The sequence below is a fragment of the Meriones unguiculatus genome, chromosome 11 (genome assembly GCF_030254825.1).
Source record: "Meriones unguiculatus strain TT.TT164.6M chromosome 11, Bangor_MerUng_6.1, whole genome shotgun sequence".
In the NCBI taxonomy this organism is placed as follows: domain Eukaryota; kingdom Metazoa; phylum Chordata; class Mammalia; order Rodentia; family Muridae; genus Meriones; species Meriones unguiculatus.
This window is the reverse complement of record NC_083359.1, coordinates 72,235,522-72,249,340: the sequence shown is the minus strand read 5'-3', so window position 1 is coordinate 72,249,340 and position 13,819 is coordinate 72,235,522. Positions and strand designations below refer to the sequence as shown.

At 40.4% G+C, this 13,819-nt stretch overlaps 1 protein-coding gene across 1 annotated transcript in view; it reads left to right on the top strand.

Moving 5' to 3' along the window:
• Positions 1 to 13,819, top strand: part of Hmcn1 (hemicentin 1) — a 450,870-nt gene that overhangs the window by 323,497 nt on the left and 113,554 nt on the right. The window contains exons 56-58 of the mRNA XM_060364433.1: positions 264 to 451; positions 1,896 to 1,992; positions 13,050 to 13,211. Coding sequence (XP_060220416.1) covers positions 264 to 451; positions 1,896 to 1,992; positions 13,050 to 13,211 — 447 coding nt within the window. The remainder of the gene's footprint in view (positions 1 to 263; positions 452 to 1,895; positions 1,993 to 13,049; positions 13,212 to 13,819) is intronic.

The window sequence follows — 13,819 nt, the reverse complement described above, 5'->3', positions numbered from 1 at the left end:
GTGGAGGAGGTGTGGGTGGGGTTCATGTTCATGGATATGATGTCTAACCAACCTCCCAGGGGATGCTGACGCCTGTTCAACTAATGCTGAGGCTAGGGGCCTGGAACAGCCCAGATGATTCCCTTACAAAGACTAACCCTGAACATCAGGGACACATTGTAAAAGCTGTAATTTATCTGGTTTTTCCTGATGACAAAGTGGTGTAGCATGCCTTACGACAACCATTGCTGCCCATCAGAACCTCTCTGTCACCCCTTTCTTAGTGCCACCGGTTATCAAGGGAGCAAATGGTGATCTCCCAGAAGAGGTCACCGTGCTAGTGAACAAGAGTGCACAGATGGAATGTTCGTCCAGCGGTAGCCCAGCACCCAGGAATTCCTGGCAGAAAGATGGACAGTCCTTATTAGAAGATGAGCATCATAAGCTCCTATCTGATGGCAGGATTCTTCAGGTAAAAGGAAAAAATCTAGTTTTAAAACAGTGTTTTGGACATTGTGATAATTGTCTTCTAGACTGGTAAAAATATTCATTTGTAAACATTTATTTAAACCGTTAACCATCAGGAGTATAGAAAGTTATTCTCCACTCTGGTCCCACAATTAGAAATGACCACAGTGACATTTTTGTGTAAATTCTTCCAGAATATCTGTACATACACACCTGCCTACATTTAACAACATAATCTTGTATTTTAAAAACACTATTATTGCAATGTTTCCATAAATGTATATGATGATAACATTCTAAGCGGTAAAGGCTTCCTATAGATTAAATCCATCCTGTGTTGGCGCAGGCAGTAGGAAGTCATAATGTGAGCCATGTAAATATATTGTACTGCTGTTGGTCAATTGATGTGTCCTAAAAAAAAAAAAAAAAAAAAAAAACCACTGGGGTGTGTACACATATACCAGTTCTTTTGTCAGGATAAAGTATAATTAAATAATTAAATTACTAGTAAACTGTTGAAAATATTTTCTTGGCTCATAAATCTAAGCATAAATATGAGTCCGGTACAGGTCATATGTCACAGAGTCCATTTTTTAAAAATCAAACTCACTGCTTATAAATAAACTTGAATTTTCAAAGCATTCTCTATACTTGAATATATCTACCTGACGACCTTATGACCTCTATCAAAATGCCTAAGTATTTTTATATCTGAGACTGTAGATGCATAGATGGATAGAAGTTTCCTAGTAACAAATATTCTGTTTCATATCACTTAAGTGCTGCTACAGAAAACAAACCGCTCCAGAACCTAATGACTTAGAACAGTGCAAATTTATTTAGCTTGAAGGTCCACTGGTTCTATAGTGGTGTTTCAGATCTCAGCTGGGCTTATTCAAGTGCCCGCAGGGCTGTGGACTGAATGCCTGCTGGGATGATCTCTCTGGAGTCTCCAGATGCCCTGTGAGCTGGGTTTGTCCTTCCCAATCATACGCCCCAGCAGCAAGCAAGTCTTGCTTCCTCAGATGGTAGCAGCAGAACTTCAAATAAAGTGAGCGAGACGGTGTAGACACTTGTGAAGAACTCAAGAGATGTGCACCATTGCTGCATAAATTCTACTGGCCTGACGTGCACAAATCCACCTCTTAGGAGGAACTTCAAAGTCACTTAGCACACTCGCAGACAGGGAAGTGGAAAAAGTATTTGGGATAACTTGTAGTCGAAATAAAAACGGATGTGTGTAAAAAAAAAAATCACCTTTTCTGATTGTAAGTTTTGTAAATAAATGTATGTGCACCTAACTGATTGAAGGTGGCCCTGGGCCTGGCGTGTAAAGCAGCTCATGTCCTTTTGCTCACCTGGCAATGCATCTTGTTTGTTCTAAAAGGTAAACTATTACGCTTTCCTGTATTAATCATTTCAGTTGCCGTTTTTCTATTTTCGTTTAGATTCTAAATGCTCAAATAACAGATATTGGGAGGTATGTGTGTGTTGCTGAGAACACAGCTGGGAATGCCAAAAAGTACTTCAACCTCAATGTTCATGGTAAGAAATTGGGGCCCTGAACATCTCTTAGGCTCTGCTTCACAAATCAGAGAAACCAGATTTCAGATAATAGAGTTTATGTTCTGTTTTTAACTTGATCAGTATGTGATGCCTCATTCATTCCTTTTCCTCTACAAAACTCAGCAGAAATTCAAAAATACAAATCTTTCAGGCAGCCCGTTTTTATAGTATTTTTAATCCCTCAGGACAAAAGTTCTCAATTTATGGGTTGCAACCCCTTTGGAGTCACATATCATATCCTGCAGTCAGATATTTACATTATGATTTGTAACAGTAACAAAATTATAGTTATAAATTGGCAATGACATAATTTCCTACCTGGGGGTCACCACAACATGAGGAACTGTATGAAAGGGTCGCAGGATTCGGGAGATTGAGAACCACTACCTCAGGAGAAAGCGTATATGAAAAACTACATGTGTGTGTGAAGGTAAAGCCAATGGTGTAGCTCCCGGCCCTAGAAGTGGCTACTTCTGCCCCAGTCTTCCAGTGCAGAGCTACATTGACTGCATTCCAGCAGGCAAGGTCCTCCCAACTAAGAAAGGACCACTTTGTAGAGCTAAATGATTCCCTCTGAAAAGCAAGCATACCTGAGTTGTGTTGCGTTTAAGACCTCACACATAATAGACATTCCATAATTATTGCTCCTGCTAGGAAGAGGGAGGGAATTGGATGTCTATCTTGAAAAGTCATTTTTATGAGCTATAGGTCTTCCAGAGTATGAAATTAGAGTGATGAAAATTATTCTAAGATCCACTTTTCATGAAATTCTAGTTCCTTTAGGCATATCTGAAAATGATCGTTTTTTAAATCATCTCAAAAAGCTTTCATTTGGGGGCTGGAGGGCTGCCTGGTGGTAAAGAGCATCAGCTGCTTTACAGAGGACCTGCGCTCAGCTCGCAGCACCTACGGTGGGTGCCTCACAACTGCCTGTGATTCCAGCGCCAGCTGAATCCGATGCCTCTGGCCTTATGGGCACCCACATGCATGTGCCCATACCTCTCCACATATGAATACACATAATTAAAAATAAAAAAATAAATTGTTTTCAAAAGTTTCATTTGGCACCATAACATGTCCTTTTTGCTGTGATGTGTAGGGCATATTAAACATACCTGTATATGCAATTTGTGTAATAAGTCTTTGGAGCACTCCTACCCCTATATTCCTCACCCTTAAAATGAAGCTTAATAAATTCTTTTAGGCATTTTAGTGAGCAATTCTCAACTGGGCAAGTTGTTCACTGTTTTTGCAGTGCTAGGGACCAAACCTAGAGCCTTGAGCATACTAGTCAAGTGCTCTACCTCTGAGCTCGATTCCCAGTCTATATCCTACATAAACAGGAACAAGTAGGAGTTCTCAGGAAGAATGAATGGAACAAATATGATTGTTTTAAAAGTACGTGTTCTTATCTATGTAGCACAACATATATTAAAAGGTAAACATGTTGAGGAGCTGGGGAGATGGCTCAGGTAGTAAAGTCCTTTCTCCATGTGAGTTTAAGCTCTGACTCACACATAAAGCTCTAGTTGCAGCAGCGCCTATCTATAGTTCCAGCCCAGGAGAGAGGAGAGAGGAAGCTTCCTGGGGCTAATTGGCTATTGGTCTTGCTGAAATGGTAAGTCCCAGGTTACTGAGAGGTCACTGAAAGGCCCTGTTTGAAAGGAGGAGGTAGAGGAAACAGCATCGTAGTCTCTACTTTCAGCCCATGTTTCCTCATTACTTTGCTGTGTAAAATTTTCAATCTCTAAATAGTAAGTGGCAACTGACTAACTGATAGGTACCAGGCACTAAGTCAGGTAGTTTTGTCCATTATCTCTAGTAGTCATTTCAGTGATGAACAGCCATCTGTTGGCCTTTGATTCCTCTCTTTTAGATGAAGATGTAAGGACCACTAGGCTTGGGAAACATGTTCCAAGTTACACCATTCACAAATGCATAGTCGTAAAAATAAAACGCACAGGCAGCGTTCTACACGGGTAGTTTGACTCGAGACATTGAATAATTGGTTGCTGCCTATTTCAGGGTGTTCTTTCATATGTGATATATGCTGAATTTCACATCTGTACTGTATCTACATCAAGGTCACTCACTACCCATGGCTGGAGAAAACCTTGGGGTGGGGAATATTGGTAGAGTTATAAATTCATACTCCCACTATGAGCCAGGCCTTCTTCCCTGTGGAGACCACCACTTCTTGTCTTCCTACCCCATGGCCACTCTCTCATACCTTCACTTTCCCCTCAAATGTCAAGTGAGTCTTCTGTAGTCTTCTCTGTGTGGCTTCAACCACAGAAATTACTTTTCTTACAGTTCTCACAGCTAGGAAGTTTAAGAAGAAGGTTCTAGAAGTATTTGTTTTCTGAAGAGGTGTTTTCCTAGCTTGTAGATGGCAGTTTTGTCCTCATGTGCCCACCCTTTGTCTTTCTTGTCATCGTGCTTGTAGAGAGAGTTTGTTTGCAAGCCTTCTCATGTCTCTTCATTTTTATTTATCATCCTATTTAATTAAGGCATGTTTACATCATTCCTCCCTTTCTTGTTCCTCCTATAATCTCTCATTCCACCCACTCCCACCTGAATTCATGACCACCTCTTCTTTAACCATTTTATTACATATTCACATTCATACAAATGAATAAACATATAAAAACAGCCTTCAGGGTCCATTTGATGTTTCCTGCATATATATGTGTTCCTAAGTCTAACCACTTGGTAGTAGATAACCTATCTTGGATTTGTCCCTGGGGAAAACTAATTTTCCCTCTTTCAGCAGTTCTTAATTGCTTGCAGATCTTCATCTAAGGGTGGGGACCAATGAGCTATCCTCAGTCGACAATCTACATGAACATGTCAACTATTGTTAGAATTAGTCACATGTTAGGTAGCTATGTTGTTGACGGTTCTTGACTGTAGCTTTACTGTCATAGTGTAAGGCCCAATCTCACACTAGTCCACACCTTATAGATCTTATAATCTTTCTTCCTCCTGTTTTCTTTTTTTTCGACAGAAAAAATGGATTTATTTTATTTAAGATCAAATAAGATACAAGTAAAATCTCAGAAACATAAAAAAATCCCTCCTATACAATATGTATAACGTAAAACAATGAAAAGTTTCAACCTAATCAATGGCATGCATAATTCAATCGTTGCTTAGACATGATGGTTGACAGTCATTTTCTTTTTTTAATTTAATTTAATTTTATTAATTACACTTTATTCAGTTTCTTTAGTTCTTTATATATACTGGATATTAGCCCTCTGTCAGATAAAGGGTTGGTTAAGATTCTTTCCCAATCTGTAGGTAGTCGTTTTGTTTTACTGATGGTGTCCTTTACTTTACAGAAGCTTTTCAGTTTCATGAGGTCCCATTTATTGATTGTTGCTCTTAGAGCCTGTGCTGTTGGTGTTCTGTTCAGGAAGTTGTCTCCTGTACCAATGAGTTCTAAGGTCTTCCCCACTTTTTCTTCTAACCAATTTAATGTGTCTGGTTTTATGTTGAGGTCTTTGATCAACTTGGATTTTAGTTTTGTGCAGAGTGATAAGTATGGATCTATTTTCATTTTTCTACATGTAGACATCCAGTTAGACCAGCACCATTTGTTGAAGATGCTGTCTTTTTTCCATTGTATGGTTTTGGCATCTTTGTCAAAGATCAGGTGTCCATAAGTGTGTGGGTTTATTTCTGGGTCTTCTGTTCAATTCCATTGATCCACCATTTTGTTTCTATGCCAGTAACATGCAGTTTTTAAAACTGTTGCTCTATAGTACAGCTTAAGATCAGGGATGGAGATACCTCCAGAAGATCTTTTATTGTAGAGGATTGTTTTAGCAATTCTGGGTTTCTTGTTATTCCATATGAAGTTGAGAATTTTTCTTTCCAGGTCTGTAAAGAATTGTGTTGATAATTTGATGGGAATTGCATTAAATCTGTAGATTGCTTTTGGTAAGATGGCCATTTTTACTATGTTAATCCTGCCAAGCCATGAGCATGGGAGATCTTCCCATCTTCTGATATCTTCTTCTAATTCTTTCTTCAGAGACTTGAAATTTTTTTCATACAAGTCTTTGACTTCCTTGATTAGGGTTACACCAAGGTACTTTATGTCATTTGTGGCTATTGTGAAGGGTATTGTTTTTCTAATTTCTTCCTGAGCCCTTTTGTCTATTGTATACAGGAGGGCTACTGATTTTTTTGGAGTTAATTTTGTATCTGGCCACTTTGCTGAAGGTGTTTATCAGCTGTAGGAGTTCCCAGGTAGAGTTTTTGGGGTCACTCATGTATACTATCATATAATCTGCAAATAGTGATAAAATTTGATTTCTTCTTCCTTTCCAATTTGTATCCCCTTGATCTCCTTTAACTGTCTTATTGCTCGAGCAGGGACTTCCAGAACTATGTTGAAGAGATATGGAGAGAGTGGGCAGCCTTGTCTTGTCCCTGATTTCAGTGGGATTGATTTAAGTTTCTCTCCATTCAGTTTGATGTTGGCTATAGGCTTGCTGTATATCGCCTTTACTATGTTTAGATATGTGCCTTGTATCCCTGATCTCACCAATACTTTAAACATGAATGGATGTTGGATTTTGTCAAATGCTTTTCCAGCATCTAGGGAGATTATCATGTGTTCTTTCAGTTTGTTAATATGGTGGATCACATTGATGGATTTCCGTATATTGAACCACCCCTGCATACCTGGGATGAAGCCTACTTGGTCATGGTGGATGCTATCTTTGACGTGTTCTTGGATTCGGTTTGCGAGTATTTTGTTGAGTATTTTTGCATCAATGTTCATAAGGGAGATTGGCCTGAAGTTCTCTTTTTTGTTGGGTCTTTGTGAGGTTTAGGTACCAAGGTGACTGTGGCTTCATAGAATGAGTTTGGTAATGTTCCTTCTGTTTCTATTTTGTGGAATAGTTTGAAGAGAATTGGAGTTAGCTCTTCTTTGAAGGTGTGGTAGAATTCTGCGCTGAAACCATCAGGTCGTGGGCTTTTTTTGGATGGGAGACTTTTGATGACCGCTTCTATTTCCTTGGGGGATATAGGACTATTTAATTGATTTACCTGGTCCTGATTCAGCTTTGGTAAGTGGAATCGATCGAGAAAATTGTCCATTTCATTTAGATTTTCAAATTTTGTTGCATATAGACTTTTGAAGTAAGTCCTAATGATTGCTTGGATTTCCTCAGTGTCTATAGTTATGTCCCCGTTTTCATTTCTGATTTTGTTGATTTGGATGATGTCTCTTTGCCTTTTAGTTAGCTTGACTAAGGGTGTGTCTATCTTGTTGATTTTCTCAAAGAACCACCTTTTGGTTTTATTGATTCTTTGAATTGTTTTACTTGTTTCTAATTGATTGATTTCAGCCCTGAGTTTGATTATTTCCAGCCGTCTACTCCTTTTTGGTGTGTCTGCTTCTTCTTTTTCTAGGGTTTTTAAGTGAGCCATTAAGTTGCTTGAATTTCTTCTTGAAGGCACTTAATGCTATGAACTTTTCTCTTAGCACTGCTTTCATTGTGTCCTACAAGTTTGGGTATGTGTGTCTTCATTTTCATAGAGTTCTAGGAAGAATTTAATTTCTTTCTTTATTTCTTCCCTGACCCAGCTGTCTTTTAGTAGCAAGTTGTTCAGTTTCCATGTGTGTGTAGGCTTTTTGCTATTTCTGTTGTTTTTGAGGTCCAGCTTTATTCCATGGTGATCAGACAAGATACAAGGGATTATTTCAATCTTCTTGTATCTGTTGAGGCTCGCTTTGTGATCAACTATATGGTCTATTTTGGAGAAGGTTCCATGAGGTTTTGAGAAGAAGGTAAATTCTTTTGTGTTTGGGTGTAAGGTTCTGTAAATGTCTGTTAGGTCCATTTGATTCATAACCTCTATCAGAGACATTGTTTCTTTGTTTAATTTCTGTTTTGTTGACCTGTCCTTTGTTGAGAGTGGAGTGATGAAGTCTCCCATTATTAATGTGTGGGGATCTATGTGTGGTTTAAGTTTTATCAATGTTTCTTTTACAAATGTGGGTGCCCTTGTATTTGGGGCATAGATGTTCAGGATTGTGATGTCTTCCTGGTGGAATTTTCCCTTGATGAGTATGAAGTGTCCTTCCCCATCTCTTTTGATTAATTTTGGTTGAAAGACTATTTTATCAGATATTAGAATGGCTACTCCTGCTTGCTTCTTAGGTCCATTTGCTTGGAAAGCTGTCTTCCAACCTTTTACCCTCAGGTAATGTCTATCTTTGTGACTTAGGTGTGTTTCTTGTATGCAACAGATTGCTGGGTTTTGTTTACGCATCCATTCTGTTAGTCTGTCTTTTTATTGGAGAATTGAGTCCATTGATGTTGAGAGAGATTAATGACCAGTGGCTGTTAGATCCTTTGATTTTGATGTTGGCTGTGGTCACAAGTTTGTGTGCTTGGTTGCTTTTTGTTTTTTCGTTGAATATCTTGTTTTCTCCGTCTATGAGGACTGAGAGTTTTGTGGGGTATAGTAGCCTGGGCTGACATCTGTGTTCTCTTAGGGTCTGCATGATATCTATCCAGGCCTTTCTGGCTTTCACCATCTCTGGTGAAAAGTCAGGTGTGATTCTAATGGGTTTGCCATTATCTGTTACTTGGCCTTTTTCCCTCGCAGCTTTTAGTATTTTTTCTTTGTTCTGTATACTTACTGTTTTGATTATTATGTGGCAGGAGGATTTTCTTTTCTGGTCTAATTTATTGGCTGTTCTGTAGGCCTCTTGAATTCTTATTGGCCTCTCGTTTAAGTTGGGGAAATTTTCTTCAATGATTTTGTTGAAAATATTTTCTGGGCCTTGGATGAGGGAATCTTTTTTTTTCCTCTATTCCTATTATTCTTAGGTTTTTTTCTTTTTATGTTGTCTTGAATTTCTTGGACCGTCTGTGTCAGGAATTTTTTAGATTTAACATTTTCTTTGACAGATACATCTATTTCTTCCATTGTATCTTCCACACCTGAGATTCTTTCTTCCACCTCTTTTAGTCTATTGGTTATGCTAACCTCTGTAGTTCCTGTTTTCTTCCCTAAGTTCTTTCTCTCCACAATTTCCTCCATTTGTATTTTCTTTAATTTTTCCAATTCTATCTTCAGATCTTGAACCTGTTTTGTTGATTTCCTTCACCTGTCTGACTGTATTTTCCTGTTTTTCCTTCAATTCCTTCAGCTGTTTGTTTGAGCAATCCCCTGTTTCTTTTCTTTCAGTGATTTAAGCATTTCCTCTCTAAAGGCCACAAACTGTTTGGCTGCAACTTTCTGTTTTTCTTTATGGATAGCCATAATCTGTTTGTTTTTATCTTCCTCTATTTCTTTACGGATGGCCATAATCTGTTTGATTTTATCTTCCTCTAGGTCTCTACGCATTTTATTTGTTTCCTCTGTTATCTTCTTCATGAGCATAGATGTTAGGTCATCTTCTTGAATTTCAATTATGCTGGGGTGTCCAGGGCTAATTGCCCCTGGATAACTGGGTTCTGGAGATGCCATATTGCTCTGTCTTTTGTTGGTTGAGCTTTTACGCTGGCCTCTACCCATTGGGCTAACTTAGGTGTTTGGAGATAGTTTCTGGTGGTTCCTGGAATCCTGTGGTGGAGAGATTCCCCTTGGCAGGAAGATGATTTTTCCTGAAGGAAGCCTTCTCAGCTTTTTGTATATAGTCACTGGATGGCTGGTGTTTTTCAGGAGTTGCTCTTGTTCACCTCAGGCATAGAGACCTGAGTGGTAACTGTGGTCCATGTTAGTGGAGAGGGCTCTCCTCTCACCCGGAGAAGTCCTGAAGACAGCTGCCCTGCTTCTGGGTTTCTTGCTGTAAATTTAGTGAGCTGCTGCTGTAACTTGGGTGTCCCGTGGTTTGGTCAGTTTTGTTAGGGATAACTGGTTGCCCCTTGGAGCAGTATCTGGGGGTTGATCTCGGGAATTCCGGGCTTTTGTAGGTCTGAGGTTGGGGCTCTGTGCCCCAGTACCGAAGCAGTAATCTGTGGCGGGTGGTTACCGCTCTCCTGGTAACAGCAGGCTATCTGGTGCACAGCAGGTCCCCGGGTTGGGCCAGTCTGTAGGCCCTTTTCCAGGGTGGCCTAAGTCTGTTCCCTTTGCTTTGTTCCCTGTGAGGATTTCTCCCGATAGTGACTTCCATTCTCTGGTGCCCTGGCGCTCACAGCTCTGTCTGTGCTGGAGAGCTGGGTGCACAGCAACTGTCTGTGCTCGCAGCTGGAGCCCAGTTCAGTGATGGCGGCTCATACCCGCCGGTCTGGGAGACTTTTTCTAGGGAAAGACTGGGTGACCCAAGTCAGTGCCGTTTTCTTCCTTCCCTTTGAGGTTTTCTCCCGACAGGGACTCCCAGTCTCTGTTGCCCTGGAGCTCACAGCTCTGTCTCTGCTGGAGAGCTGTGCGCGCAGCAATTGTCTGTGCTCACGGCTGGAGCCCAGTTCAGTGAAAGACTGAGTGACCCAAGTCAATACCATTTCCTTCCTTCCCTGTGGGGTTTTCTCGCGACTGGGACTCCCAGTCTCTGGTGCCCACTGAAGCCAGGGAAGGTGATCAGGACACACAGGTGTGACTCTGGTCCGACGACCTAGTGCCTTCGTGACCCGGGATCTCTTCCGGGTTCTGGCTGGGTGACCTGAGAGTGGACCCGACTGATTCCCACGCTATGGGGGTTTCCTCTCACATGGGAAACACAATTGCTGCTGTTTTAGGGCCCAGAGTTCAGTCTCTTGGTTGCTGTATAGAAAATGTTGTCCTGCTCTTCAGAGGCAGGGTTCTCCTGGCCTCTTCCTCCTGTTTTCCTGTTCTCAGAATCGTAAGTGCAGGAATTGTTTTGCCAATGAAGGAGTCCTACATCTGGTTGTTCTCTGCGCTTGAGTAGTTCTGGATTTCTGTAATGTTTCTCCTGCTGCAATGTCAGCAGGAGCTTCTTTGGTGAGGGTAATGAGGATGTCTCTTCTTAAAGGACAGTAATCCTAAATAATTAGGGTCCTGGCCCCGTGACCTCACTGGTTACTAGTAACTTCTTGAGGGCTTGGTTGCTTCATTTTCAGACATGTTTCCTCCAAGAACAAGATGTGAAAACTTAGGCAAGATGCTAATCTTCCTATGTCTCAGAATCTCTATTTATGATGGTAAGAATTGTGTCTAGCTCATAGGCATATGAAAGTTCAATGGAAAGTACGTGTTCCATATAGTGCCTGGCATGGATCTGTCAACCAAGAAACCTTTAGTCTATTAGTTGGCACCTAGAACAATGTCTCGTATGCATTAAGAATTCAAAATATTTAGCCAATGAACTAATACTACAGCTAATCGGTGGGTAAAGCAATCAAAACCACATAATATTTGAAAAACGTTTGCCTTTTCAGCACTTTGCTTTTGCTTTTGATATTTTTTTAAGGCTTTAATTTTAATACAATAGAACAGATACAATAGAGTTTATTACTTGCACTCACTGTTTCCTCTTTCTGACCAAGGCTCATTTCTACTTTTATTTCTGGTTATATTCATTTGTTTTCATTCCCCATTCTTGTTTTTTGTCCCTCTTCCCCTTATGGAAAACTATTTGAATGTGGAGAATAGCTTCTGTGAGTTTTTGTGTTGTTGTCATAGTTTTGTTTTGTTTTTGAGATAGGGTCTCACTATGTAGCCCTGGCTGGCCTGAAGCACACGATGTTAAATCAGGCTGACCACAGATACCAGCGATCTGCCTAATTCTGCCCCCCAGGTGCTGAAATGAAAGGGGCTGGCCAACACATCTGGCACCCTTTGTAGTTTTGTCATAAAACATCAAGTCTCACATGTGCGTATTTTAGGATGTCCGTTAATGTCAGTGTGTCCTCTATATCAACCTGTTGTATTCTTTTTCTCTCCACTACTTTTGCCTTCTTATTCTTTGTTTTTGTTATTTGAACAATAAACTGTAGTGTTGTCTATTTCTTTTTTAATTTATTTATTTACATCTCAGTCATAGCCCCCTCCTTTCTCTCCTTCCAGTTCCTCCCTCCCTTCCCTCCCATCCCCTATTCCTCAGAAAAGTGGAGCCCGCCTACCCACTCACCCCAGCTCATCAAATCACATGATGACTGAGTTCGTCCTCTTTCCCTGTGACCTGGTAAGGCAGTCTCGTCAGGGGAAAGTGATCAAAAAGTAGGCAACAGAATCCACATCAGAAACAGCCCTGGCTACCTTACTAGTGGACCCACGTGAAGCCTGAGCTGGCCATCGCTTACACATATGTAGAGGACCTAGGTCCAGTCCATGTGTGGTCCTTGTTTGGTTCTTCAGACTCCACAGGCCCCTCTGGGCCCTGGTTAGTTGGCTCTGTTGGTCTTCTTGTGGAGCTCCTGTCACCACCAGGTCCTTTTATCCTTCCCCCTACTTTTTCACTACTTTCACACCCAATGTTTGGCTGTGAGTCTCACCATCTGTTTCAAACTGTTGTTTGGTGGAGCTTCTCAGAGGACAACTCTCATAGGTTCCTATCTGCAAGCATATCAGAGTATCGGTAATAGTGTCAGAGGTTGGCTCTCTCCCATGGGATGGGTGTTGGGTTGGATCAGGCATTGGTTGGACATTCCCTCCATCTCTTATCTATCTGTCTTTGCTTCTCTTGAAATTTGCATGGATTTACATTGTAAAGATAATTTGTATGATGTGTTGGAATTCTAAAGTTAAACATTTGCATTATTTTTGCCATAATAAGAAATAAAAATAAAGATATTATATTTAAAATGAAATTATCCAAACTGCTTAAAAACACTAGGTTGGCTCTTGTTTTGTTTTTACTTTGAGAAACCACATTTTTGGATTGCACTGAAATTTTTTTACTTTGAAAACTTTGAGACACTCCTTCAATTAAGAAAAATGCCTGAAGGACATGGGTTTGATGATGTCATTGTAGATTCTAATAAAGCCCACTGGGTATTTTATAGAATCATTTACTTGTTGCTTTTACAGACCACAAGAAATTAGTATATATGTGTTTCTGATACTGTCAAAGTTCATTTTTAATATACATATATACACTTCTACAGTTCCTCCAAGCGTCATTGGTCCTAACCGTGACCAGCTCTCTGTGGTGGTGAACCATTTCATCTCTTTGACCTGCGAAGTTTCTGGTTTTCCCCCTCCTGACCTCAGCTGGCTCAAGAATGAACAGCCCATCAAGCCAAACACTAATGTTCTCATTGTGCCTGGTAAGGAGCTTGCTCATAAGATGGGCCATGGTATTTCCCCTCTTTTTAAAACAAAGATTGTTTCAACCTAATATCTTCCCAAAGCCGAGACTCTCCCTTTGTTTGCTCACAGTACCCACCTACAGTCATTAAAGACGAGCATAGACTCTTGTGACCTCAGTGGAAATGTACAGTAATTGGGTGTTCAATAAATTACGAAATTAAGTATCAGAAAAATTGGGTGCTTCCTAGCATAAATGGTAATTAGCCACTGTAAAACCTACTGGTGGCTTCCAGTGAATCCCAGTCTTCTTGAGCATGGATGATATGTAGTTAAACACATAGGTAAATGATACAGATATGATAGAGAGTAAGGGCCAACAAGAAGCCTCAGAGGCTAAAGGTACTTTCTGTAAAACCTGACCACTTAAATCTGATCCTGGGACCCACATGATGGGAAAAAAGAGAAGGTATTCCCACAAGCTGGCCTCTGACATCTGCCTACGATAGCATACCTCCTCAAAAAAGAAGTTTGTTCATGAAAAAAATAACATTTAAAAAAGAATAAAGAGTGAGCAATACGTACTTGAGTGAAGAGATGGAATTCAGAAGCCAGCCGTAGCCTATGC